We start from the raw sequence: 26940 nt of genomic DNA, 5'->3' as shown, positions 1-26940 counted from the left end.
TAGCTATATTGAAAAGAAGAGGAGATAGTGGATCTTCTTGTCTCATACCCCGAGAACAACCAAAAGAACCGAATGGAGAGCCATTTATGAGTACCGATAATGTAGTTGTAGAGTAAGAGAAATGAATCATGTTGCACCATTTGTCTTTGAATCCAATCTTCCTAAACAAAGATTGTAAATACGACAAGTTAATCTTATCGAAGGCTTTCTCGAGGTCAATTTTACAAATGATACCAGCTGTTTTTTCTTTAATTTTTTAATCCACCAGTTCATTAGCAATCAATATGCTATCATGTATTTGCCTCCCGTGAACATATGCAAATTGTGTCTCGGAAATGATCTTAGGAATTAAGAATCGTAATCTACGACGAGTATCTTAGAGATGATTTTGTACATACTAGTGAAAATACTGATTGGTCTAAGATCTAAAACACTTTCCACATGGTTCTTCTGGGGAACTAAAGAGATAAATGTAGCATTATGTAAGGAATTGATCTTAACTTTGGTGTTGAACTCATCAATGGTTTTCATGACATCTTCTTTAAGGAAAGACCATCACTTCTTAAAGAAGATAATTGGGTATCCATCCGGACCTGGGGCTTTCACAGCATCAAGTTCCTTAATAGCGTCAATGACTTCATCTTCACTTATATCTCTCTCAATGGAAGTAGCTTCATCTTCAGAGATATGCACAAATTCTAAATCATCAATAAATGGTCTGTAGGGACAATTTTCTTTGAAAAGATTCTCAAAATGATTAATGATGTTGGATTTAATCTTGTGCCTATCATCAGTGAGTTCCCCATCAATAAACAGATGCTTGATCATGTTCTGTCTTCTTCTACTTGAAGCCATACTATGAAAAAACGAAACATTTCTACCACCCTCTTTCAGCCACTGTACTCTGGAATTCTGCCTAATGGATCTTTCCAACATGATAGAAACTTGTTCATACTCCACTTTAGATTTAATCCTAAGGGCTTTTTGTTCTTCATTTAATCTTTTCATTTCTTCCAACCTGTCAACAACATCAATGTTATTGAAAAGTTGTAAGATTACCTAAATCTTCTCTATTCCATTTACTTAGTATCTTCTTCAAGGCTTCAAGTTTGAACCACAAAGTAGAACTAGGAGATCTTGAGAATGTAAGGGAATTCCACCATGCTTGAAACTTTTCTAAGAATCCAGGAACAAGGAACCACATAGCCTCAAAACGAAAAGGAGAAGGACCCAACGAAGCATCGACGGTGTCAAGTATCAGAGGAAGATGGTCTGAAATTGGTCTTGACAAAGCAGTTTGAGTAGAAAGGGGAAACTTCTGCTCAAAGTCAGGGGTAATCAAAAATCTGTCCAACCTGCAAAGGATTGGGTTGTCCTCACCACTGGTCCAAGTAAATCTAGACCCTTTGAGTGGTAAATCAATCAACTCATGAAAGATTATAAAGTCATTGAAATCTAGCATACTTAGGGAGGTTCTTCTGCAATTTTTCTTTTCTTCTCTTCTTCTGGCAACATTAAAATCACCACAAAGCTCCCAGGGAAGTACATGCCACATTCCTCTAATGGCATATAATTCTTCCCATAGATCATCCCTTAATGAATAATGATTAGGGACGTAAACATTAGTAAAACAACATGGGGAACCGCCATTCTTGAAAAAACCTTCTATGATTAATGAATAAATGCCTTCAAATGCAGAGAGAACTTCAAAAAAGTCTAAATCCCACGGAATAAGCATACCACCTGACCTTTCTACTAATGTACTTATCCAAACATCGCAAAGAAATCAACTCACGCATAAATAGACAGACAAAAATCAGTAGTGGAATAAGAATTCCAAATCATGTAACGAACAAGAATAGAGGTGACTGAACCCATTATACTATATACAAATAACTTCAAAGAACAAAGCTATCAAGATTGTAAACCTATGATGCAATTGCAGTTTTGCAACTCTAAAGGAAACCGCCATATTCAATCACCAGATCTGAATGGAGCTCAGTGTTACGGCGTGCTGATAACATATTGTGAAAAGACAAAGGAGACAAAAAATAGGCAGAAGGGATAGACAAAATTGTCATTAGATGTGTATAATAGACAAACATTAGGGCCTCATTCTACTTTAGCACTGTGTAAATTTAAGATTTGGGACAACCAATCTGAGCCCGTGTCAAAACTGAAATTTCACCCATAATATTGTGTTGAAGTATGATTAAAGATAAACAACTTTTTAGGGGATACGATAAACAAAGAATATTAAAGAGTATCTTGACTTATACTCCCTTCGCTCCCGGAAAATCACTTTTCCAATTTAGTCTATTTTTAGGCTAAAAAAAATGATATTATTTCTCTTCTCGAAACCTAGATAGTATTTCCTTACTTCATTTCTCACTTAATTTGTACACCATCGAATGCAAGTGTATTGGCGGTGAAAATCAAGAGGAGATTAGTTATTATCAACCATCCGTTTAACTTACATAAAATGGTGTGAAATAAAAAAAATTAAGTAACGAAATTTGAATCGGTTCCATTTTTTCTTCCCATGTGGTAATTTGGTTTTCAGAATAGTACACAGAGTAGTACATTCTTATACACCAAAAAATCTGGCTTTTTAGTCTCATTGGGCAAAAGATCCTTTACCAATCCTCATGAGAGAAATATACAACAACTCATTCCATGTATCCGGTATACCGGGCAAACACCAATGAACACAATCTTGATGTTTCTTGAATTCAGTCCTTTCTTGATCAGATGAGTATTGTAAATGCAATGAAGGGTGTCCGTCGGTTCGATAGTAAGAAAGTTCACTGATATTCAGATATAACACAGGAGTCTTCATTCTTCGTAATGTGTCTTCTAATATTTTGACCTGTAAAGGATTCTTCGCCCTGTATGTTTCGTTGCTCGCGATTGGTTCCGTTTCCCTGTTGCATATTCCACCAGTGTTCCACTTACCTCCGCTGCATAATATACAGAAATATAAGTACGCAGTTTACATAATCAAAACCAATAACGTATTCAAGGTCACTTACTGGAAATGGGAAACTGAATATCCTCTGAAAACAACTTGAGTTTTGTTAGAATCAATGTTCTTGTCAATCCATTTCCTCCAGGTAGTAAGAGCTTTCTTGTATGCTTTACTAATCTCTTGGTGTGGGTGCAAATAATCACCTTCTTGAAAGTAGTTTTTCCTGCAATTTAAGTAGTACCAGCAAATCATAAGCAACACAACAATCATATACATACACAAATTCTATATACTCATTCATTTTTGCTTACTCACCCATTTTGAACTTTATTTTTAACCCACCAATGCCATGAATCAAATACTACAATATCAGCGTCACAGTAGTACGGTGATGCACGCGGGTCAATCAAATCCAATCTCATTGTCTCCGGCACTTGTTTCAGTATGCTTTCCTGAGTCCTACGGTTATGGTGCAATTGTAGTCCTAATAAGAAGATCATAAACAATTATAGGCTATAACTTCATTTTCTTTAGGCTTAATTAAAGTAAAACTTGCCTCGTATCTCAGTGACATGTCTCCTCTTATTTTGTGTTCCACACTTTTAGATACCCAAAAAACTCTGCTCTTATCTGGAACGGCATTCCAAAGGATACATGCTAAAGATTCAAACATGTTCCTGTTCAGAGAATCCCCTGCAAATGCAATTTTTTTCCCTCTTAATCTCTCTAGAAAATCTTGTGCATTCAGAATGCTGCAAGAAAGAAAAAAATAAAAATAATCAAAATTTTGGAAACCCTCATTCTTACTGTTATGGCTGGATTCATTGGGTGCTGATTAAACCCTGTGACAGATTAGACATACCTGGGAAAATTACTATTACACCCTGCATTTTCTGGGTGAGATTGCCATTGCCATTGCCATTTTAGAAATGCATCATCGGGTCTCCCATTCTTGTAACAGCTGAAAGGGTTTCTTTCGATATAAGGACAAGAACCAGGAGGGTAAAATGGTTTTCTCCCATTGGTCGGCCTAACCCATTCACCCTTATGGATATTACAATCATGGCCACTAGAAGCAGAATTGTAGCCAGTAACAGAACTATTTTTACTTGTAACCACCATTTCTTCAACTTCGGGAGGACTACTGCTGGAAACATCAGCATTTGAGTAGTTTGTTAATTTACTACTGCTTTCTGTTCCATTCACCTTCGAGATGTCTTTCGACAACTCTGGCAACGAAGAAGATATTACTGTTTGATACGCCTCAAAAGATTTTTCCAACAACAACAGCTGATCAGAAGAATTGAGGGAGGACAAAGTACTACTTGAACTTCCGTTTGCCAAGTGAGAAAAAGAAATTTTTTGGTAAAATGTATCAAGATTGATTTGAAGCACGGGATTTATAATGGCTGGGGTAAGAAACGGGAACATGAAGATAGTTGATATAAATATGAAGGCCGAAGCTCCAAAGATGAAACCAACTCCAACAATTATTGATGATCCTGTTCTCCTTGAATGCGATATTTCTGCACATAATGTTCTAACCTGCTTTTCCATGAAAAGAATTCTTGTAGGGAACCAGATGATAATTGGAACGGCGATGTGTGCTGTTTAAAGTGCACTCGAAACTCAGTAATATATTATGTATAGAACTACTCATCCTTCTTGTATGTGCAGCAGATATGGAACATTAATTAGGCGCAAGACCAGAGATGTCAATAACTAGAGAGTGGAGAACTCGTCACAGAACATTCGTTGCACGGAAGAAAAAAAAGTTGTAAAGTATCTTTAAACTCAAGTTTACATTGTTAATGAGTTGGGATTAGTAGTAGCCACATTTTTTAAATATGGGTTTGCTACTTTCTCTATATTCAGCTGCGGGAATACCAAAATCAAATGATGACTTAGTGCCGGCCTTGAAGAGAGTTCCAAGGAATAAGTCTCTTCTTCTATTAACTCGGTCTTCTATGTGTATTCTTTCAAAACCAGATCGCGTACGCGTTAGCGTAAACTCGTTATGTTGTTCCCACTGAAAAATTTGCATTTAAGAACGAGCATTGGTACTAAATAGGGTTACCACTTACTACCACTTTTGCTGTTGGTATTCGGACTAAGTAGTCCAACTGACTATCCGAGACTACATTTGATTTAACAAAAACTTTTTCAACTGATTATTTTCTGAGAAATCATGCAAACTTCACAAGAAACACATAGATAAATGCTTAATTTCTATCACATCGAAAAAGAAAGTAAAAAATTGATTCGCGTAAAAATTTTAGATTATTATGATCCAGAGTTGTAGTAGTAATCTACTAGAGCCGACAATTTTAATGTGTAGAAATAACCCCCTCAGGAAACAACATTCTGAGAATGCCACCCTTATTGAAATATACATTAAAGTACCCTTTTGAGGTAATATAGACACTTACACCCTTATTTAGAAAAGGTCCACACCCTCTTAACTGACTCAGCTACCACCTCACCAAAATTAAAGCATGAGTCAGCTACCACCTCAGCGGAGATTTAATCTCTTGATAGTTTCACCCCTCGTTATTTCCGTTTCTTTCATCTCCTTCCTCTCTTAGTTTTCTCTCCCAGTTCTCACATTTTCTTTCATCTTCTTTCACAAAACCAAAGAAAAATCAGAAAAACCGTAATCTTTCAAATCAAAATACCTATATCCCATACCAGTAGATTTTTACATACCCAATTCTCCATCTATGAAGAACTGATATCAACTCAACTTCAAAACCATAGAGAAAACTAATTAGGTGTCTGGAAGAAGAACTGATTTTTACAGTGTCTGGAAGAAGAGATTAGGGAAGAAGATTTGGATACAGGGAGATCATGTTCAGTGCAGGACACAAAGATATCAACTCAACTTCAAAACTAGCGGAAGAAAAAAAAGGTATGCTTTAGGGTTTAAAATTATTTGTCATCAATCTGAAATTAGGATTCAATTTTGGGTATGTATGTAATAAAGTTTAATTGATTTCGTTATTTCATATTTAATCTGAAATTTAGGGGTGGCTTTTCCCCTAATTTTTTCCTGTCGATTAAATCAGTAAAGTTTAATCAATTTCGTTATTTCATATTTAACCCTGACTATTGCTTTAATGGAGTGTGAAAGATCAAATCTACTGAAATTCAGGTGTTGTAGTTATAAAGTTTAATCGATTTCGTTATGTTAATCCTCACTGCAACTCGACGTCAGATTGTTAAGAGGGGTCAAGGGAGTGTGGGGAAGCATCTTGGATCCGTTGTCATCTCCACTAGTTGTTTTGGGAGTTACGGGAGAAATATCTACTTTTACTTCTTCTCCATATTTGATTGTGTAAAAGCTTGGGACTCCACATGTCTGGCCAACATAAAAAATCAAAATTTCTTCGCTAACAATCTTAATCCTTTGCTTAAATGCGATTTCCGTGACATCTATGAGGCCATACACATCAAAACAAGGTTGGTGCAAGAAACCTAGAACATCCATTGCTGCCTTCTTCACATCCTCAAAAGTGTACTTATCAGGTACCCCTGCAAGATGTGTCATACCTTTATAGTTATCATTACCTTCTTTGTGCACCCATTCTCCATCGTAGTGGATGAGAACAGCTTTGCTTATCATTATGGCGACGACAAATTTGCAACTGCATTTCACAAAACATAACATACTATCAGTTATAAGATCATCCTGTATCATGAACCCTACATAAATTAAGTAACCAAACCAAAAAATTAAAGATAACTCATACCTTATTTCACTGTAAACTATATAAATAAACATGGATTCGAATCCCCAATACATATTTAAGAACCCTAACTTTGAGTTTGAAATTGAAATTAACCCAAATTTAATTAACCCTAACTTTGAGTTTGAATTTGAAAGAGCTAAAAGTTAAGCTCACCTATAGATCCTTCCTTCTCTATCTCAGTTGGATGATAAGCTTTCATGGTGTAGCAGCTGCCATGAAAAAGAAAAAAAGGATGAAAGAAGAAGAAGAAGAAGAAGAAGAAGAAGGGTGGGTTATGTAAGGAAAAGAGGGGTGTAACGGGGGTGTAAGGAAGGTGAAGCGTTAGGGTCCCGTCAAACTGTAGGGTCCCGACTTAGAGGGTCTTGACCCTAGTAAAAATGTTATCACTTCGTTCATCCCCGTTGTCACCTACATGGCACCTACGTGGTCGAGTTGAGAAAAGTCTTTAGCGTAGGGTCCCGACTTATAAGTAAAAATGTCCTCACCTCGTTCGTTCTACTTGTCATCTACATGGCGCCTAGGTGGCCAAGTTAAAAGGTCCCTAAACTAAGGTCCTGACCTACTTCTAAGGTCCAGACTTTTCAAATCTTATTTAATTCCATTAACAAGATTATTTTATTAATAATCCAAGAATCCAGTATAGGGTCCAGTTAAAGGGTCCTGCAACTTGACAACAAAATATTAACAAAAATTATCTTATTTTAATATTTTTTTCTATTAGAAAACTAGAGTGGATCCAAAAAGGTCATGTCCGGAGTCCAGACCCTGTCTAGGGACCCTAAACACTTAAATACCATTAAAAAAAATGTGATTTCCAAATTTTCAATTCAAAAAAATAAGATTTTTTAAAAATATGTTAGGTTCCAGTAGAGTGTCCTGACCTTTTCATCAGGACCTTTGCACTGAAAAAACCACACAAGAAAACACTTACTTTAAATTTTGAAAGTTAGAAATAATATTAAACAATTAAGGGTCCTCTAATATCAGGGACACAAATATCATATAGTGACACTTTTGGTAGATTTGGGGTTAGGGTGTTACTTTTGGAAACACATTTCCAAGAATGACATTTTTTAGAATTGAGCCGACCCTACTAGACATGCAACACTTTCGGTAGCTCAAATCAAATTGATGAACAAAACCCACCTCTTAAATAGCATAATTACAAAAAAAGTAGAAAATTTGAAGAACAGGGGAGGGTGATTGGATTGGACTAGTCGTTCAACCCCAAGAAAAGGACGACCAGGTTCATGGAGAGAGTTTTCATTGCAAGGAAAGGAATGCACTGAATGTGTGTGCTAAAATGTCAGAATTAAAATCCTCCTTCAAAACCAATAGGTAATTCATGCGCATATTGTCTGGGCTTAATGATACAGACTGCAAAAGCCAATTCCATATTCACTGAGCAAAGGATCCTTTACCATCCCTCATGAGAGAAATGTACAATAATTCATTCCATGTATCCGGTACACCAGGTAAGCACCAGTGACCGCAATCCTGTTTCATCCTAGTACCTGCCGTCCTATTTCTGTGAAATCTCGTATAAATGGAAGGATGTGCATCTGCTCGGTAGTAAGTTTGTTTAGTGACGTTCAAATATATTACAGGAGTCTTCATTCGACGTATTGTGCCTTCTATTAATTTTACTGCTGAAGGATTCATTTCTATGAATGCTTCATTACTCATGAGTGGTTCCGTCACTCTGCTGCAGCTTCCACCTTTGTTCCATGGACCTCCCCTGAAAGTTTATGCATAAGAATTGAGCTCACTGATAGTACTAAATAGCAATTCACGATTAAAAAAACTCATATGCAAGACTCACCTAAAATGGCTAATTGAATGTCCTCTAAAAACAACTTGGGTCTTGTTCGAATCAATGTTTTTGTCAATCCATTTCTTCCAAGTGGTAAGAGCTTTCTTGAATGCTTTACTAATGTCTAGTTGCCGGTGCAAAAAATCACCTTCTTGAAAGTAGTTTTCCCTGAAATTTAAGTAATAAGAGTAGTATATATATTGTTAGCTCGGCACATCATATATATATATATATATATATACAACTAAATAAGTATGTTCACTGTAAAGTCTTTGTTTTTGTATCTAACTCACCCGTTGTGAACTTTATTTTTAACCCACCAGTGCCATGAATCAAACACTACAGTATCTGCATCACGATAGTAGGCTGATGCATATGGATCAATCAAATCCAATCTCATCGTCTCCGGCCTTGGTTGTATTTTGCTTTTTTGAGTTATACGATTCAGGGGTTGTGTTTCATAAACTAGAAAAGGAGACCACACAAATCCTGTAGTACAGTTGTAGTCCTAATAATAAGGGATGAATATATAGTTAGAAAGCCGTATATAATTATAATCTAGTGAATTTTGATAAAGTGACCCAGTTTTGAATTAGGGTAAAAAAAATGTCCCCGTTTTTTTGCACTTTTCTAAACTGTCCCGTTTTTTTCAAATAACACTTTTCATCCCGTTAAATGTAAGGTGGCAGTTATTTCACCTGTTAAAAAGTCATATTTACCCCTGAACTATGTCGTGAAGTATGAACCCTAACCATGAACCATGAACCCTAAACCCCTAACCCTGAACCATATCATGAACCATGAACAACGAAGCTGAACTATGAACCCTAAACCCCTGACCCTGAACCCTGAACTATATCGTGAATCATGAACCCAGAACCATGAACTTTACTCCTATCCGCAACCGCATTCCAAAGTATACATGTTAATGATGAAAACATATTCCGGTTCAGAGAATCCCCTGCAAATGCCACTTTTTTCCCTCTCAATCTCTCCAAGAAATCTGTTGCATTAAGAATACTGCAATAAAATATTAAGTTTCGTCTACACATAACTAACCGCATTCACATGGTGGAAAATGTACCTTGGGATGTTGTTATTGTACCCTGAGTTTGTTTGCTGGGATTGCCACTGCCATTTCCATTTTAGAAACCGCTGGTCAATTCTCCCATTCTTTTAGCAATCATAGTTACTGCCTTGTTCGATATATGGACAAGAACCAGGAGGATAGTATGGTACTCTGTCGTCAACCCATACCCATTCACCATCAAAAATGTTACAATCATCACCGTTTTCTTGTTTCTTTCTGTCATTTGATCCACCAGTGTTACTAAGGAAACTACTAGACGTTACATTAAAAGCAGCTTTGGTTCTAACCACCGACTCTCCGCCTTTAGGAGGACCAACAGGAACAATAATACTAGAGTAATTTGTTTCATTCGTTTGAGTAGAGTTCTTCACTAACTCTTTAAATAAAGAAGAATTTGAAGATGGTGCAACAGAAGCAAAAGATACAGCAGAACTACTACTAGAGTTAATATTGAATGGCAAATGTGAGAAAGTAAATCTTTTATAGAACCTGTTAAGATTATTCTGAAGCATGGGATTCATTGTCGATGGCGAGATAAATTGAAACATGAAAATGATAACTGTGAAAATGACGATTGAAGCTCCTAAAACAGAACCAAATCCAGAAAGTATTGGTGACCTTGTTCTCGATATTCTTATCATGTGACATACTAAGTTCTCCCAGGCTCCAAGCTTTTCCATGAAAACTTTTGTAGGAAATGAATAAAATGACAACCGCAGCGACTATGAACCTAGTAGGAGGAATAGCCAGATAAAGAGAATTACGCTTCTTGAACGATGAATACTTTCTCAGTCGAATACTCTTTTTTTAATGATCTCTACTCTCAAGTGTACAATAAAATTTAGTAGATTAATAGTTCACCGACAAGTTTTTGCCGTTCCATTATACTAGGGGAAAGCGCTTTGGCGGATTAAGAAGCTCAGTGCATTTAATCTGAATGCCTCTTAAATCAGACAGCACTAATAGGTTCTAAATTGTTTGTTTTTATGAAACCATGCGGATTCAAAACCTCCGACTTCAGATATGAGATCATGCCTCCGACTTCAGATATGAGCCAATTAGTATTTAGACATATGTTTAATTCAGTATACGAGACAGATTATGAATTAGCTATGAGAAAAAGATCATGCTGATTTCTTCCGCAATCAAGTAGTACAAGTCAGGACGACTTGAGGCCCTTCACTAAAATGTGACATTGCGGCCTAGTGTTATTTTACATATTCACCCGGCGAAGGATGCTTTGCCGGCCTTCAAGAGAGAAATATACAACAATTCATTCCATGTATCCGGTACACCAGGTAAGCACCAATGTCCGCAATCCTGTTTCATCGCCTCGTTAGCAATACTTCCATTATAAAACCTTGTATACAGTGCAGGATGTGCGTCTGCTCGGTAATAAGTTTGCTTAGTAACATTCAGATATATAACAGGAGTTTTCATTCGTCGTAATGTTTCTTCTAGTATTTTCACCCGTGGAGGATTCTTCTCTCTGTATGTTTCATTGCTCGTGATCGGTACCCCCTCTCTGTTGCATTTTCCATCTCTACTGCACAATATGAATACGAGTTGATTACGGATACACTGTTAAAACTATAAACAACAGTACGCGATTAATGATTCTGGCCCTAGGCATCACTTACCGAAAATGACTAACTGAATGGCCTCTGAAAACTACTTGAGTTTTGTTTGAGTTAATGTTCTTGTCAACCCATCGCCTCCAAGTAGTGAGAGCTTTCTTATACGCGCTTCTAATTTCCATTTTTGGGTACAAATGATCGCCTTCTTGAAAATAGTTTGTCCTGCAAAGCAATTATGATATGATATACATTCAAAAACAAGGAAAAAAAGTTGTTCTTCTCTATTCTGTCTTTCGTCGCTTCGCTTCACTCACCTGTTATGAACTTTATTTCTAACCCACCAATGCCATGAATCGAATATAACAATGTCAGCGTCACGATAGAATACAGATGCGCGTGGGTCAATCATATCTAGTCTCATCGTCTCCGGAACCTGTTTTAATATACTTTCCTGCATTCTTCGACTCTTGGCTTGTGTTTCATAAACTAGAAAAGGAGACCACACGAACCCTATGGTACAGTTGTAGTCCTAACAAGAAGAAGATTTGTAATTAGAAAGTCGAACTTACAACTTAACTTCTCATTATAAGTTAAATCGAACTTACAACTTGCCTCATATCTCACTGACATTTGTTCTCTAATGTTGTTTTCTACATTTCCAAGCCAGAAAACTCTGCTCTTATCTGGAACGGCATTCCAAAGGATACATGCTAAAGATTCAAACATATTTCTGTTCAGAGAATCCCCTGCAAATGCTACTTTTTTTCCTCTCAATCTCTCAAGAAAATCACTTGCATTGAGAGCGCTACAAGAAGGAAAAACAATCAGAACTTTTTAAGGACTGAGATTATCCGATTTAGCAAAGAAACGAGACCTATGACCCGCGTTATTGGACAGATTGTACATACCTTGGAACATTGTTATTACACCCTGCATTTGTTGGGTGAGACTGCCATTTCCATTGCCATTTTAGATACGCATCATCAGGTTTACCGTTTCTGTAGCAATCAAAATTACTCGGTACTTCGATAAAGGGACATGAACCTGGAAGATAATACGGTTTTCGATCATTAACCCTTACCCATTCACCTTCAAAAATATTGCAACCACCACCATAAGTGTTGATATAACCTGGCAGACGTGAAAAAGGAAATTTGGTGTAAAATCTCTTCAGATTAAATTTTAGCATGGGAGTTATAATCGATGGGGAATTAACTGGGAACAAGAAGACAATGGCTGCAAAAAGGAGTATTGAAGCTCCAAAGATGACACCAAATCCATAGAGCATCAATGATCCTTTTCTTCTTGAGCGCAATACTCCTACCAAGTGACATAACCTCTCCCTAGACCCTAGATTCTCCATTTGCTTAAAAAAATATATCGAATTTCAATTCGGAAGACAATGTTATGTCGCACAACTCATTTGAGAACTCTACAAGTAGAAGACACAGGGCTTAGCTAGAGAATAGTTCTCGAACGAGAGAATCTTGTATCTTATTCCAAGTAGGCACTCAGCAGTCAGCACTCTTCTTGCATATCAGTAAATGCAAGATGTGCAACATCAATTTGAAACATTAATTAGATGCCAAAAGTGAGATATTTTAATCAGGTAAGTATGTCAGTAATTTTAAATTTGTTACAAACTCTTTTCTTATGACATCTCTGTAAAAGTCAAATCACATTTCCCGAACAAATTACATATTTTCCTCCCATTGTGTACTATTTTTCGGTTCTATACTTCAGCAAAACAGTTCCAAAGAGAACCTGATTAATAGGGATTTAACTTTGACGCTTGAGGTTGTTTCAAGTTCTTTAAATCTGACTCGCGTCTGAATAAATTGCGTCTGTCAGGATACTAAAGGAATACTAAGGACATTCGGAACCAAAATGAACATAACGGAGAATTTGGCGCTACAAGATTTCGCGTTCACTGATTAGCCAGTAAATTTTAGATATCATCATGTACCACGTTTGGAGCGAAACCACAAGCAACCTACCATATTCATATTTCATGTTGTGCCCTGCAAGTGTTAGAATACGGGCATCCAACTCAAAATCAATTGGCAATGAGTGGAGAGGTCCTAAGAGATTATAAGTAGCAGGATTTTAGATTTCCGATACAATGTGGGACTAATAATCTCAACACGCCCCCTGACGTGTAGCCTCGTTGGGTCTAACACGTAGACAATAAATCGGGTGACGCGGAGTAAAGGCGCGGTCAATGACTCGTCGCAAATAGCCTACTATGATACCATGTTAGAATACGGGCATCCAACTCAAAACCAATTTGGCAATGAGTGGAGAGGCCCTAAGAGATTATAAGTCGCTGGATCTTACATTGCCCATACAATGTGGGACTAATAATCTCAACAGCAAGTCTTGTTTGTGGATACGAATTATCGTCGCGCCACGTTTAAGAAAGTCAATTGCACGATAAACAGAAAGTAGCACAATGGAGAAGGAATACGATAATGTTAGACTGCGATGACTAATCACATTCGATATGAAGACCACAACGATAATCAAGGAAGATCACATGAGAAGCGTGACTGGATTGCGATAATATTGTTGACCCTAATTATGCGATAAGGAGACATCAGAGAGAATATTTATCCGAGTTTATAAGAGAAGAAACTACTTTATTAGTTGTTATCCACTATGGAAAGTCCTATATAAGGAATGAGAGGGCATTGTAGAGGGTAATGAGGTTTTTATTAGTCTAAGTGATTGTTTAGAGAGAAAAGTTGTAAAGGGAGAATTAGGGTTTATAGCTTTGGAGAGATATCTCAATCTTTGTGTATGAACCTTGTGAAAAACTAATAAAAATGAGTTGAATCTTATCTTCTTCACTAGTTTTAGTAAGTTTGTGTGAGATTTCTTATTTGGGTGGAGTTGTAGGATTTCCTGCTACATTTTGGTGCCAGACAAAGGGAAAAGAACCTGTGAGGTATTTTTGCTTTAAGAATCATGGTTTGAGTTTTCTATTTTGTTCATGTTTCGTCTTCTTTGTACGTTGTTCTAGTTTTGTCTTTTGCACGCTCAAAGTCAGTTTTATGAGTTTTTGGTCTCAAACTCCATCAGATCTTTGAGCTTTCAGACGTATTTCGTTTTAGATTTGTAGATCTAGGAAACTTTTAAGGTTTTGTCAAGCCTCAAAAGGAGAAGTGTCATATTCTAGATCTGATTTACACCCTTCTAGCGGTAAAGGATTGCTAGGTCCGAGTAGAGAGTTCGTTATTTTATGTCACGGATTTCAGCAGGATTTTCTTTATTCGAGAGTTTCAATCATTAGATACTTATTTTCTCGTTCTTGGATCAATCAAAATCGTTATTAGTTGAGTAAGACCAGACAATATCCTTGTACCGAATCGCAGATCTATACTTTGGATCATACGATTTAGGGTTCGGAATATAGATTATTAGCGGTACAAACTTCAGCCAAGTATAACAAGAAAATAAGTCATGGAGGAGTCAACAACAAGGGCAAAGCACTCGATAACTATAGGAAGAAACGGGCATCATGGAGAATTTCCTGAAGAAAGAGAAAGGAGAAGAGATGGGCATCATTTTTCATCTGGTCTCTGTGTTGTAATGTTGCTCCTACTATGGATAAATTGAGAAATACTATCATTGTGAATGGGTGTTTATTCTGCAAGAAAGCTGCTAAAACAAATGACCATATTTTCTTGCACTGTGATATTACAAGGAAATTGTGGCATTTCTTTTTGGATTGTTACAAGTTTCATTGGGTTTCTAATGACTGTGTCAAAAACACTTTATGGGAGTGGAAACAAAAGAGGAAAAAGAAAGCTAAAAAATGGAAAATTTGGGAGCTCATTCCATTTGCTATTTGGTGGACTATCTGACTTGAAAGAAATAGACGATTTTATCAAGGGAAGTCTTATTCAACAGAGAGGATGATTGATGATAATAAGGTGCTACTTTTCAATTGGCTTTTGAAGAAAGGAGTGTTTAAGAACTATTCTTTGGAGATGGTTCTTAATAGTTGGCATGGTGTTATCATGTAACTTAGTATTTTTTTCTTTTTTGTTGGCCAGGCTCTCGTGCCTTTGTTTTGTCTTTGTATTTTGTTTTGTCTTTGTATTTTAAATTGCCCTTTTTTATGTCAGAAAGAAAAAAAAGGATCTCCCTCTACAAGCATATATATGATTATAACCAAAACAAAATTTCTAAATAGACCACCCCTAAACTTCCCTAAATTTCTAAATAGACCACCCTCTCCTCCAAAACCGCTCAGACTCAACTCGTGGATCCAGCTTACCTTTTAATGGACCCTCTGCTAATTCCCTGAGCTCAGGTCCCATCCTACCCACTCACATGACGATTTTAGGGGATCTAACCAATAAAATGTGAAACTAAAGCGAACAAAGCAGCAATGCTATATATAACAAATGAACTAAAAGAATAATACTCCCTCCATATTTGGAAAATGAATACTTACACTTTTTTAACTTGGCTTATTTTTAGGCTAAAATGAAAAAGTGAGAGTATCTCTTTTCCAAGAACGGAGAGAATATCTTTTTCTATGCAACTAGGTCCCACTACTGGTCCAACGACTCCAACCTGCTATCCCAAGATTCCCAACAAATCCAACCCCCAATACATAAATATGGATGTCATGGGACTATATACAAGGAAAACCCCCAATACATAAATATGGATGTCATGGGACTATACAAGGAAAGCTAATTCCTAGTGATATCCAAAAATGTTGTTTCCGATTCAGATGCTACCGATTTCTTATTTTATTGGCGGCCAAAAGATCCTTTACGAGCCTTCAGTAAAGAAACATACAACAACTCATTCCATGTATCAGGTACACCTGGTAAACACCAATGACTACAATCTTGATGATCCAATGCTACAGTTCTCTCTTGAACACTGTAGTTTTTTGCATACACTGAAGGGTGTGCATCCGCTCTGTAGTATGTAAGTTTACTGACATTCAGATATAACACAGGAGACTTCATTTCCCGTAGTACGTCTTCTAGTATTTTCACCTGTAAAGGTGATCTCTCCATGTATGTTTCCTTACTCATGATCGGTTCTGTTTCTCTATCGCATTTTCCACCAGTGTTCCATTTCCCGCCCCTGTGCAATAGACCGAGTAGGTTCAGAAAACCGATGAATTAAGAGAACGAGATTCAATAATATATATGGTTGATACGCACACGTAATGGGAGACGGAGTATCCTCTGAAAACAATTTGGGTTCTCGTAGAATCGACGTTATTATCAATCCATTTCCTCCAAGTCGTAAGAGCTTTCTTGTATGCCTCGTTTATCTCCAATTTTGGGTGCAGGTAATCACCTTCTTGAAATATGTTTTCTCTGCGAGTGAAAACCAGTAGTTAGCGCGAGGCACAATATTCACCGACAACAAAGAAATACTTGCAAATGCGACTCACCCATGATTCGTCTTATCAACATTCCACCAATGCCACGAATCAAAAACCACAATATCAGCATCACGATACACGGATGCTGCAAGCTCGTCAATAAGATCCAATCTTAGTGTATGAGGTCCTAGATGTAATATATTTTTGCTTCTGCGACTCCTTGGATTAGCTTCATAAACCAGATATGGAGACCAAACAAAAACTACGGAACAGTTGTAGTCCTAATATAACACAAAGCCGCCCATGGAAATGCATATTCATCAATTGAGATTTTGGAGAAAGTTGAAAATTCTACAAAGGGAAGTGTTGCTGCTTTCCCAGTCCATGAAGGACATGGGAACGTAACTAATTTGTCAGCACAACATTGACATGAACATATTTAATCAAAAGGGAATTACCTTGTATCGCCTAGAATAATCTCCTCGGATCTTGAATTCTATCTCCCTATGCAGCTTAACAATTCTGCTCTTATCTGGAATGGCATTCCAAAGCATACACAACATTGACATGAACATATTTCTGTTCAGGGAATCCCCAACAAATACCAACTTTTTATCTCTCAGTCTATTGAGAAAGTCAATTGGATTAAACAAGCTGCAAATAGACAAGGACATTACCGTCACAAGTAAAGCACGAGCAAATGCAAGCTCTGATATCGAACGAAAGAAAGAAAAAAATGGGAGACATTACCCGGGGTTGGGTATATTATCACATCCGGCATTGGTTTCTTGAGATTGCCACTGCCATTGCCATCCAAGGAACTGATCGTCCGGTCTTCCGTTTTGGTAACAAGCAAACGGTTGTTTTTTCAAGTAAGGACAAGAACCAGGAGGATAGTAAGGTTTTCGACCATTCACCTTGACCCATTCACCTTCAAAAATATCACACTTCCGGTAAGAAATGTTTGCAATTTGACCGTCGTTTCTATCTATAAACTCTCCGTCATTAGGAAGATCAGTGGAAACAACACTTGAGTTCGTAAAACTAGTTTCCATGAGATTTGTTTCTGTTTGGACAGTTCCGGTGGAGTTTTCCAATAGCTCCGTCGGAACAGCAGAAAAAGAAGTTGTATCACTTGAAGTATGCGCGTTTGGTATCCAGAACATTGAATCCATTACTGATGGAAATATGAAGATAGTAGCTGTAAGAAGAAAGATGGAAGCTCCGAGGATGAAACCGAAACGAAGAAGCATCGATGAACCGTATCTCTTTGAATGATGATGAGACGGCACCGTTAAGAAGTGACATGACTTGTCCCAAACCTTGAGATTTCTCATCCAGATAAACAAAATTACGTCTGTCTCACGTCAATAGTGTTGTTCGTTCTATAGATTGAAATGATATTATCAAGAACCAGATCTCATTGACATTTTTCAATTTAGCCTGGTAAATGAGTCCAAGTTGCTTCTTTCAAAAAAAAAAATATAGTAAAATTTAACAAAAATCAATATTTTTAATAATTGATTTCTTCTTACACTTATGACTCTTCTCAATAAGTCGTTGTCATTTTAGTCACATATTTTCCGGTATATACTTATATACATAATCAACGTTTGGTTAGAATATAGAATTTTCGTTCAAGTAAGTTAACATGAAAACAAAGAAAAATAAATCCTCAAAATTCTTTTTGCTGCTTGGTTCAAAAAGAAAAAAAAAAAAAAAAAAAAAAAAAAAAAAGGAAAAAAAGTTGCTGTAAAGAGAACATTAACAAAAGAAAAAACAAAAAAATAAATGAAGAAATTATTTTTGATATCTTCTTACATTGATTGATTGATTTATTTGCTTGGGAGTGTTGTCTTTATTAGGTGGTCTTATCGTCGATTTTTATATATACACGTTAAGCCCGGCATTTGTGGTATATAACAAATACACATATACCAATCAACCAATAATGTATTCGCACTGAATTTCTTTTTCTAAATCCAATACCTTGATTTCAGACCCATTTTGAAGTTCAGAATACATAAACTAGTAGTAAATAAGATCTCTTTCGCATTAGAAGAAGCTTTAGTGAATCAACCAATTGAAATAGACAGTCTGGACTTTAGAAAATGAACTTATTCTGACTACAGAATAACTATGCTAACTCTTCCTTTTCAAAAGAGTCTGTGGTAGGGTGCACTGCACGCCCTCTATGGTGCATACTCGTGCACATCTCTATGTTAATCACCTTTGAACTGGAAAACTCTGCAGCTGAATGCAGGCAGGTCCACTGGGATGAACGTTTGAATGATGAAAGGACTTCACATCTTTACTGACGAGTTTTCAAAACACTTGTTCTTATATATATACCGTCTTAATTTTAACATTCAGCTAATTCATCTTGCACAGGCTGCAGAAATCTGAATACCAAACAAAGTGCACGCCCTGGCGACTTTGTGGGATCATATAGTACTATACACATACCAAGAAATTAACTCTTGTTCCTTCCCGTTTGCCATGGATAACTACTGGTTTATGTAATGTTTCTTGCTATTCCATTCAGTTAAGCATTTTTCGTACTACAGTCGTCCAAAAGATCCTTTACGATTCTTCAGGAGAGAAGCATACAACAACTCATTCCATGTATCAGGTACGCCAGGTAGGCACCAATGGACACAATCTTGATGATCCATAGCTGCAATTCTCTCTTGCACAGTTAAATTCTTTGAATACAAGGAAGGGTGTCCGTCAGCTCGATAATTAGATAGTTTGCTAATATTAAGATATAACACAGGCGTCTTCATTCGACGTAGTGTGTCTTCTAGTACTTTCACCTGTGAAGGATTCCTCTCTATATATGGTTCACTGCCCTTGATCGGCTCTGTTTCCCTGTTGCATTTCCCACCTGTGTTCCATTTACCCCCACTGCACAGAAACACCAGAACAATTAGTTGCGCAATCAGATAACTGGTCACACTACAATCATATATAATATCTTTTGTGATCACTTACTGGAAATGTGGAGTTGAATATCCTCTGAAAACAACTTGGGTTTTGTTCGAATCAATGTTGTTGTCAATCCATTTACTCCAAGTAGCTAGACCTTTCTTGTATGCTTCAACCATCTTCAGTCTTGGGTGCAAGTAATTACCTTCTTGGAAGTAGTTTTCCCTGCCATTTCAATGAAGCACATATCCGTATTATGAAAAGAATTCATGCATCAAAAGAATAAGTAAGAATCTGAGTTTTCCATCATGTTACTCACCCGTGATTAGTTTTGTCAATATTCCACCAATGCCACGAATCAAAAACTACAACATCAGCATCTCGATACACCGATGATGCTAGCTCGTCAATCAAATCCAGTCTTAGAGTCTCTACCTCCGGTTTTAACTTACTGCGTCCAGGATCTCTACGATTCTTCGGATTGGTTTCATTAACCAAAAATGGAGACCACGCAAATACTATGCTGAAGTTGTAGTCCTAAATTTCAATGCAATTACAATACAAGCGTCAGCAAAAGAGCTAAATTTTTAATAAGTCAGCGGGGCTATAATTTACACTGCAAATTCTGACAGACATGGAGTCTGTTTAAATGAACAAATCCCATCAAACTTAAGTAAATTAAGCAAAGCTCATACCTCATATCGATAAGAATTGTCTCCTCTTATATTGTATTCGACATTTCCAGGGATCCTATACACTCTGCTCTTGTCTGGAATTGCACTCCAAAGGATACAAACTAGAGATTCAAACATATTTCTGTTAAGAGAATCCCCAGCAAATACCAACTTTTTTCCTCTCAACCTCTCTAGAAAATCAGTTGGATCAAGGAAGCTGCAGAAGAAAGAAAAGAAAGAGCTTAGTCCCATTCTGTTACATATCTGCTACATTCATGTCAAGGGGCATCTTGAAAGGAAAAAAAAACAAATCATGTTGAGGGGCACCTTAACCAAGAGACTGTAAGGGACTCACTGACTCGTATCTGATTCTTTTCGAGACAGTTATTATTTTTTGACACGTTTGGTGACTCGTCTGAATCAGATATATTGTCTGACTCGAGGGTTGGAGACATATCTGACTCATCGGACCATGCAATCATCAGATGAATAAAACAAAATGCATGCGCTTTAAACTATCTCCAACTTATCTGATCTTAACCAGTAGCTGTGAAGTACATTTTGTATGTGATAACATGACCGAGTCTGAATCCCCCAATTAAATTAAGACTCGGTCACACAACTAGGAGCAAAATTAGGAAAGGACTATTGAGGAAGTCGCATACGCAGGTTCCTTTCATTCCTCGATATTGCAAAATGCACATGACAATTAGTTACTACTGATAATCGTACAATTTTATCGCGTTGTAATAAATTAATAAATCTTTACCGTGTGACAGTCTCCACGAATCTTAATAACACTAAGCTGCACATGCGTGCAGCAATGACTAAACTATGATAAAGAAAGTAGCAACTAAAAGGGCACTTTTTTTTATTATTTTTTTTTTGTATGTATTAGCTAGGATTTTAACTAATGTGGTAATAACGAGAATTTTGATTTGAATTAGCATTTCAACAAGTAATAGTTTCATAATGAGATTCTAATTTCTAAGTACCAAAGCACTTGGTTTCACTCCCACCGTTCAAGAATGCAGCTAATTCACAGTCTAGCTAGAAATTTTCAGCAACTACAAGTTCCTTAGTAGAGGAAGTATTAAAATCATTTAATCAATCTTAAACAAAGATAAGTTTAAGAGTTTATACCTGGGAAGATTGTTGCATCTTGCATTTGTTTGCTGAGACTGCCATTGCCAATGCCATTTTAAGAAGTGATTATCAGGTCTCCCGTTCATGTAACAATTGTAAGGTGATGGTTCGACATACGGACAAGAACCACCCTCATAATACTGTTTCCGGTCTTCAATCTTTACCCATTCACCATCAAATACATTAGCATCACAGTATTCATCATGAGCATTTGCTTGCTTTTCTTTCTCATGATATGCTGCTGCAGCTGCACTACTATTGTGATCGCTTGTGAGATTACTTCTGGTCTTATCTTCTATGATCAACTCTTCAGCTATAGGAAGATCAACAGAAACAACGCTGGATGAGTTACTAAACCCTTCTTCAGTGGAGTTTTTCGCAAATGGTTCTAAAGAAGGTGAAGAAGAAATCAGAGCAGAAGTACTACTATTAGTAACGTTTTGAGTGTTTTGTGTTAAGTTTTTCAAAATCTCCGGAGCCGAAGAAGCAACAGTAGTAGTATTAGTGGTAATACCAGTAATAGAGAATGGCCACTGCGAGAATTTGTAATAAAACTCCTTGAGGTGATTATCTTGAAGTATTGGATTCTTAAACGACGGTGAAAAAAATGGGAACATGAAAAGAAAAACTGTAAAAACGATGATTGAAGCTCCGATCATAGAACCGAAACCTAATAGAATGCCATTTGGCTTTGGAGGGTGATGAGACATCCCTACCAAGTTACATAACTTCTCCCAACTCCCAAGCTTTTTCATCGGATTTTTCTTGTTCGGATTCACAATATCTGTTTCATTTGCGTTCATTCTTACATGTAACTCGGAAATGGAAGAAAAAAAATGAGTTTTGAGGAAGATGATAATATAAAACTAAGTAGAGAATCTTGTACTTCACAATGTGGAGGGTATATATACACATATATCCTTACTGACTCCATTAAGTTAAGTAATACTCCGACATGACACATTAATTAGGTAAACAACGGACATAAATAATGCTTTTTTACTTTGTCAATCAGATTAGGTAAATGATTAATTAATTTAAACAATATTTGTAATATCTTAAATAGGGTTGAGAGTATCTCAACTAACCAGGGCTTCTAGACCTCTTTTGTTTTTTTTTTTGATCGGAATAAGAAATGTCTACGGGCTAAGGACCACCAGAGGCGAAACAGACGAAAAACAACGCAACTCTGATTTGAGAATCCAATACATTCATTTGGTGTGATCGTCCGTCCTATCAGATGGACATCCTATTTCAGTGAATGAGTGTCATAAACGGTGAATATATGTTCTCCGATGAGTGCACTGGCCGGATTATAAAATTCATGATCCACAAATCCTGCGGTCATGATCTGTGGCTCTGTCTTCATTTGTCCGCGTTTCGATTTCACTTTTAAATAATAAACGTAGGCAAATGTTAGCCAACCCATAGGCAATTAAGGAACGGTAATATAATAAGCTGGGAAAGTACACAATATACAGATCATCGATTCTTGAAGCACATGACATGACTCATCAGGCTTGTAAATTCCATTTATTGTACTTTATTCCCAAATCAAGTTTCAACTAATTTTCCGTCTATGTGTGTGGTTGTGAACCACTAGTGTTTTCCTATTAAGGTCCGGCAGGTTTCAAGGTATATCATTTCTCTTGAGGTGCCTAGGTACTTCACATGAATATATAGATTTACTCGGTGCACCGTCCAAGGAGCAAAACTTACCAAACAGCTTAACTGCCGATATCATTGTAGTAAGTAATAAAGCTACCAAGCAATAAAATTTACCAAACAGACAACAACAGCTCAAAACTTATGTGCACGAAATTTGTCAGCTGCATCTAGTCTTTGCAGCAGTCAACTCAAAGACTTCCGATATTAACTCGGAACACTCAATAGACTACTGTTTGTTTTTCTTGAAAGACCAAAGTAAGTTGACCCGAGAAAGAATCAACTGGGAGGGAAACCCATCGTATAATAGCCACATTTTTAACGCTTTCCTCTTGAACATACATACATGCTTTTGAGACTTGCCCACCCACAAACATAACTTCCCATATGGTACGTACCCCGGGGAGCAGTTAAAAAGTGAGCACTGGGCTACGGACCTACGGTCAGAGAAACAGACCTAACACAACATTTTCCCTTTCTCTGATGCCCATTATTAGGATTCAACTGGACTGACCTTGAAATCTTACAATTTACAAGGGAAGGAAGGATCGCTGAATGGCTTACCTGTGAAAAGGAATATATTCCGGAGTGTGCATCCAAGATAGTGGGTCTGTACTGAAACCTTCTTTTTCATCACTTTCTTTTGGCACGAAAAAATAATTGAATTTTAACCACCGCTACTTTCTACAGAAGATGCTATCACCGGGCAAATGATCCTTTACCGTCCCTCAAGAGAGAAATATACAGCAATTCATTCCATGTATCTGGGATACCTGGTAAGCACCAATGACTACAATCCTGGTGATTCAGCACAGCTGCAAGCCTCTCTTCGTATGTCTTGAAATTTTTGTGGTAGAGTGAAGGGTGTCCGTCGGTTCTATAGTATGTTTGCTTTGTGACATTCAGATATATAACAGGAGTCTTCATTTTCCGAATTGTGTCTTCCAGTATTTTCACCTTTGGGGGACTCTTTTCTCGATAGGTTTCGTTACTCGCGATTGGTTCTAATTCTCTGTTACATTTCCCACCGGTGTTCCATTTACCTCCACTGCATGTTATACAAAAGAATTCAGTACCAAAAATTAAAATAAAAAAAAAAAAAAAGTAAGAAAGAAAGATTATCCAGAAAGATTACTTACAGGAAATGGTTAACTGAATATCCTCTGAAAACAACTTGAGTTCTGTTAGGATCAATGTTCTTGTCCATCCATTTCCTCCATGTAGTCAGACCCTTCTTATACGCTTTAATCATATCTAGTTTCGGGTACAAGTAATCGCCTTCTTGAAAATAGTTTACGCTGCAAATTTAACACCATATAAGTCACGTATGCAATAATAATATATCAGACAACCCTTTTTTTTCCGCCATGTTACACTTACTTACCCGCTATTAGTTTTATCATTAATCCACCAATGCCATGAATCAAAAATTACAAGATCAGCATCGCGGTAGAACGATGCTGCGTGATCGTCAATCATATCTAGTCTCATTTTCTCTGGGTCATTCTTATTCGTCTCGTTTCTTCGATTCCTCGGATTTGTTTCTTTGACTAAATAAGGAGACCATACAAATCCTACGGTACAATTATAGTCCTGATTACAACAACAACAAGAAATGTATTTAGACGGTTGAAATATAAACATTAGAGGTTTTAATTAATGAAATTAAACAGAATTTACCTCGTATCTCAACGATTTATCTCCTCTAATCTTGTAATCTGCGTACCCAGAGACCCAATGGACTCGGCTTTTATCCGGGACGGCATTCCAGAGGATGCACATCAGAGATTCAAACATATTCCTATTTAGAGAATCTCCCGCAAACGCCACTTTTTTGTTTCTTAATCTCTCTAGGAAGTCCGTTGCATTAAGCATGCTGCAAATATGAAAAATACAGACAGTAAAAAATTAAGAACCATGTTTCTACATAGGGCCGGTTAAGTCAGTCAGAACCAACTGAAAATTACTGCATGTGTCAGCTGAAAGAGTGTATCAAATTTGAGTCAGACGCAACCAAAAGTTGATGTGTTCCCACTTTTGAGTAGAGATCTCATAACATAATGCATATGATTGGTTATAATGGCTAAAAGTCCCTTTAACTGACTGTCTGAATCTTAAAAAACATTTGTTATATGAATAGATTTAAAATCAAGAAAAGGCTGAATGAAATACAGATTATACCTTGGGAAATTAGTGTTGCATCCTGCATTTGTTGTGTGAGATTGCCATTCCCACTGCAATTTTAGAAATGCATCCTCTGGTCTCCCATTCTTGTAACAATCGAAAGGTGATTGTTCGATATAAGGACAAGTACCAGGAGGATAGAAAGGTTCTCGATTGTTCACCGGCTTTACCCATTCACCTTCAAAAATATTGCACTCATGGCCTTGAGAAGAAGAAGAAGAAGTATCACTAGTTTCTTCTGCCTGTTTCTTCTCACCATCATACAATTTAATTTCATTATTATTAGAGATATTACTGACAACTGGATCCTCTGCTTTTGTAGACACCAGTTCTTCAACTTTAGCGGCGCTCGAGTAGTTAGCAATTGTACCATTGCTTTCTGCTAGAATTGTTTCGGCAGAGTTCTCCATTAACTCTGAAGAAGAATTCCAAGGAATTACAGTTTGATCCGTGGCGGTAGTGTTCTCCAGTGACTCCATAACCGAAGTAGAGTTTTCCAATGACTCCTGTAAGGAAGAAGGAATTGTCGTTTGATTCGCTTCCAAAGAGTTATCCTCCGATAAGTCTTGTGAAGAATCCAAAGAAGATGAAGAAAAGCTAGTACTAGTAATAGTAGTGGTGGTGGTGGTGGTATCATAAGACGAATGAGAAAGTGAAATTTTTTGATATAATTTGTTAATATTATTCTGAAGCATGGGATTCATAATTGATGGTGAAAGAATTGGGAACATAAGGATGATAGTTGTAATTATAAGGATTGAAACTCCAAGAACGCAACCAAAACCGAAAAGAACCGATGATCCTTTTCTCCTTGAACCAGATAGTATTATTGTATTTGATCCATATTTTCTAGTAACTCTATGATGCGGTGGAGATATTCCTACCAACTGACATAACTTTTCCGATATCCCGACCGTCTTCATTAGAATTTTCTTGTAGCACTCAAAGGCAAAGATATCTTGCAGTAAACAAGAAAACAGAAGCTAGAGGCTAGCTACACAACCAAATGTATATGGAAAACAAGGAAGCAAATGGAAGCTGCCTTGCCTAGCTAGACAAGAAGAGAAGCTAGAGAGGATCGCTGGAGAAACCAAGATGTTTGTTCTCGAGCCGATGCTCCTGAATACTTCTTCTCTACTCAACACTCTCTGCTTGTATATACAAGATTTTTAACACTGATCAGATGCAAAAACAGAAATTAGTCAATAATGTTTGTCAATAGTTTAAGCCATCGCATTAATTATTTTATTTATTTTCTATTTTTAATGAATTATCTCAACAAGTTACAATATATTATCAAAAGAATTACTATAAATTCAGAAACACCCCATGCATAAATTATTAATCAATTAGAGACGAGTAGTAAGACGACTACTCAATCAATCACGCATATCTTCTCTTAAAATGTATCACTGCTGTGTTTAGTTTATAGGTTACTCGGACGTATTGAACGCGCTACTCTTGCCCTCTAGAATCTGTTATGGGGGTGATATCGACATAACCGTGTCACACCATTTGCTCTCTGCTAATGTAGAGCAAGCACAGGCCCTATGAATTGATAACACGTTGAGATGAATGTGATTTGAAATATCCGGTTTGTTTTTAGCAATCTGAAATTGTTAAGGGCGTGCCACACCACTGGTGCTGGGCTAACTTGATTTTTCAGGACAAAAATTTATTGAGGTGAATGTCATTTCCTATCTGCCGGAAAAGAAGCTATCGTTTTCTACTTTCCCTTGTGATCGACTTTTATCCAACCCCGTCAAACTTTTTAAAGAAATAATTCT

General features: G+C 37.0%; 6 protein-coding genes across 7 annotated transcripts; all 6 read right to left on the bottom strand.

Annotated features, from left to right (window-relative positions):
- Nucleotides 1–555: 555 nt before the first annotated feature.
- On the bottom strand, nucleotides 556–1555 carry LOC113273153. The gene is made up of 2 exons (XM_026522916.1): nucleotides 1116–1555; nucleotides 556–1018 (listed from the first exon to the last, which is right to left on the bottom strand). The coding sequence occupies exons 1-2, from the start codon at nucleotides 1553–1555 to the stop codon at nucleotides 556–558; spliced, it is 903 nt and encodes a 300-aa protein (XP_026378701.1).
- A 1054-nt stretch (nucleotides 1556–2609) lies between these two features.
- Nucleotides 2610–3397, bottom strand: LOC113274276 (protein trichome birefringence-like 2). Its single transcript, XM_026523710.1, has 3 exons — nucleotides 3284–3397; nucleotides 3033–3191; nucleotides 2610–2960 (listed from the first exon to the last, which is right to left on the bottom strand). The coding sequence occupies exons 1-3, from the start codon at nucleotides 3388–3390 to the stop codon at nucleotides 2618–2620; spliced, it is 609 nt and encodes a 202-aa protein (XP_026379495.1). The 5' UTR covers nucleotides 3391–3397; the 3' UTR covers nucleotides 2610–2617.
- A 7368-nt stretch (nucleotides 3398–10765) lies between these two features.
- LOC113276616 (protein trichome birefringence-like 2) lies at nucleotides 10766–12580 on the bottom strand. Of its 2 annotated transcripts, none has more exons than XM_026526242.1 (5): nucleotides 12106–12580; nucleotides 11810–12002; nucleotides 11512–11726; nucleotides 11261–11419; nucleotides 10766–11166 (listed from the first exon to the last, which is right to left on the bottom strand). In XM_026526242.1, the coding sequence occupies exons 1-5, from the start codon at nucleotides 12558–12560 to the stop codon at nucleotides 10842–10844; spliced, it is 1347 nt and encodes a 448-aa protein (XP_026382027.1). In that variant the 5' UTR covers nucleotides 12561–12580; the 3' UTR covers nucleotides 10766–10841. The 2 variants fall into 2 exon arrangements, with proteins under 2 accessions (XP_026382027.1, XP_026382028.1); XM_026526243.1 differs by having other exon boundaries at nucleotides 10766–11163.
- A 3035-nt stretch (nucleotides 12581–15615) lies between these two features.
- LOC113276615 (protein trichome birefringence-like 2) lies at nucleotides 15616–18016 on the bottom strand. Its single transcript, XM_026526241.1, has 5 exons — nucleotides 17307–18016; nucleotides 17015–17210; nucleotides 16626–16837; nucleotides 16390–16548; nucleotides 15616–16309 (listed from the first exon to the last, which is right to left on the bottom strand). Exons 1-5 carry the CDS (start codon nucleotides 17891–17893, stop codon nucleotides 15964–15966), a joined length of 1500 nt encoding a protein of 499 aa, XP_026382026.1. The 5' UTR covers nucleotides 17894–18016; the 3' UTR covers nucleotides 15616–15963.
- A 504-nt stretch (nucleotides 18017–18520) lies between these two features.
- On the bottom strand, nucleotides 18521–23668 carry LOC113276617 (protein trichome birefringence-like 2). The gene is made up of 6 exons (XM_026526244.1): nucleotides 23534–23668; nucleotides 21302–21617; nucleotides 20180–20375; nucleotides 19804–20021; nucleotides 19551–19709; nucleotides 18521–19463 (listed from the first exon to the last, which is right to left on the bottom strand). The coding sequence occupies exons 1-6, from the start codon at nucleotides 23601–23603 to the stop codon at nucleotides 19118–19120; spliced, it is 1305 nt and encodes a 434-aa protein (XP_026382029.1). The 5' UTR covers nucleotides 23604–23668; the 3' UTR covers nucleotides 18521–19117.
- Nucleotides 23025–26603, bottom strand: LOC113276614 (protein trichome birefringence-like 2). The gene is made up of 5 exons (XM_026526240.1): nucleotides 25151–26603; nucleotides 24650–24845; nucleotides 24354–24562; nucleotides 24109–24267; nucleotides 23025–24017 (listed from the first exon to the last, which is right to left on the bottom strand). The coding sequence occupies exons 1-5, from the start codon at nucleotides 26074–26076 to the stop codon at nucleotides 23669–23671; spliced, it is 1839 nt and encodes a 612-aa protein (XP_026382025.1). The 5' UTR covers nucleotides 26077–26603; the 3' UTR covers nucleotides 23025–23668.
- Between the last annotated feature and the right edge of the window lie 337 nt (nucleotides 26604–26940).

The sequence above is a fragment of the Papaver somniferum genome, chromosome 4 (assembly GCF_003573695.1).
Source record: "Papaver somniferum cultivar HN1 chromosome 4, ASM357369v1, whole genome shotgun sequence".
Lineage (NCBI taxonomy): Eukaryota > Viridiplantae > Streptophyta > Magnoliopsida > Ranunculales > Papaveraceae > Papaver > Papaver somniferum.
Note: the sequence above shows the minus strand (reverse complement) of the source record. Positions and strands in the feature narration are given on the sequence as shown.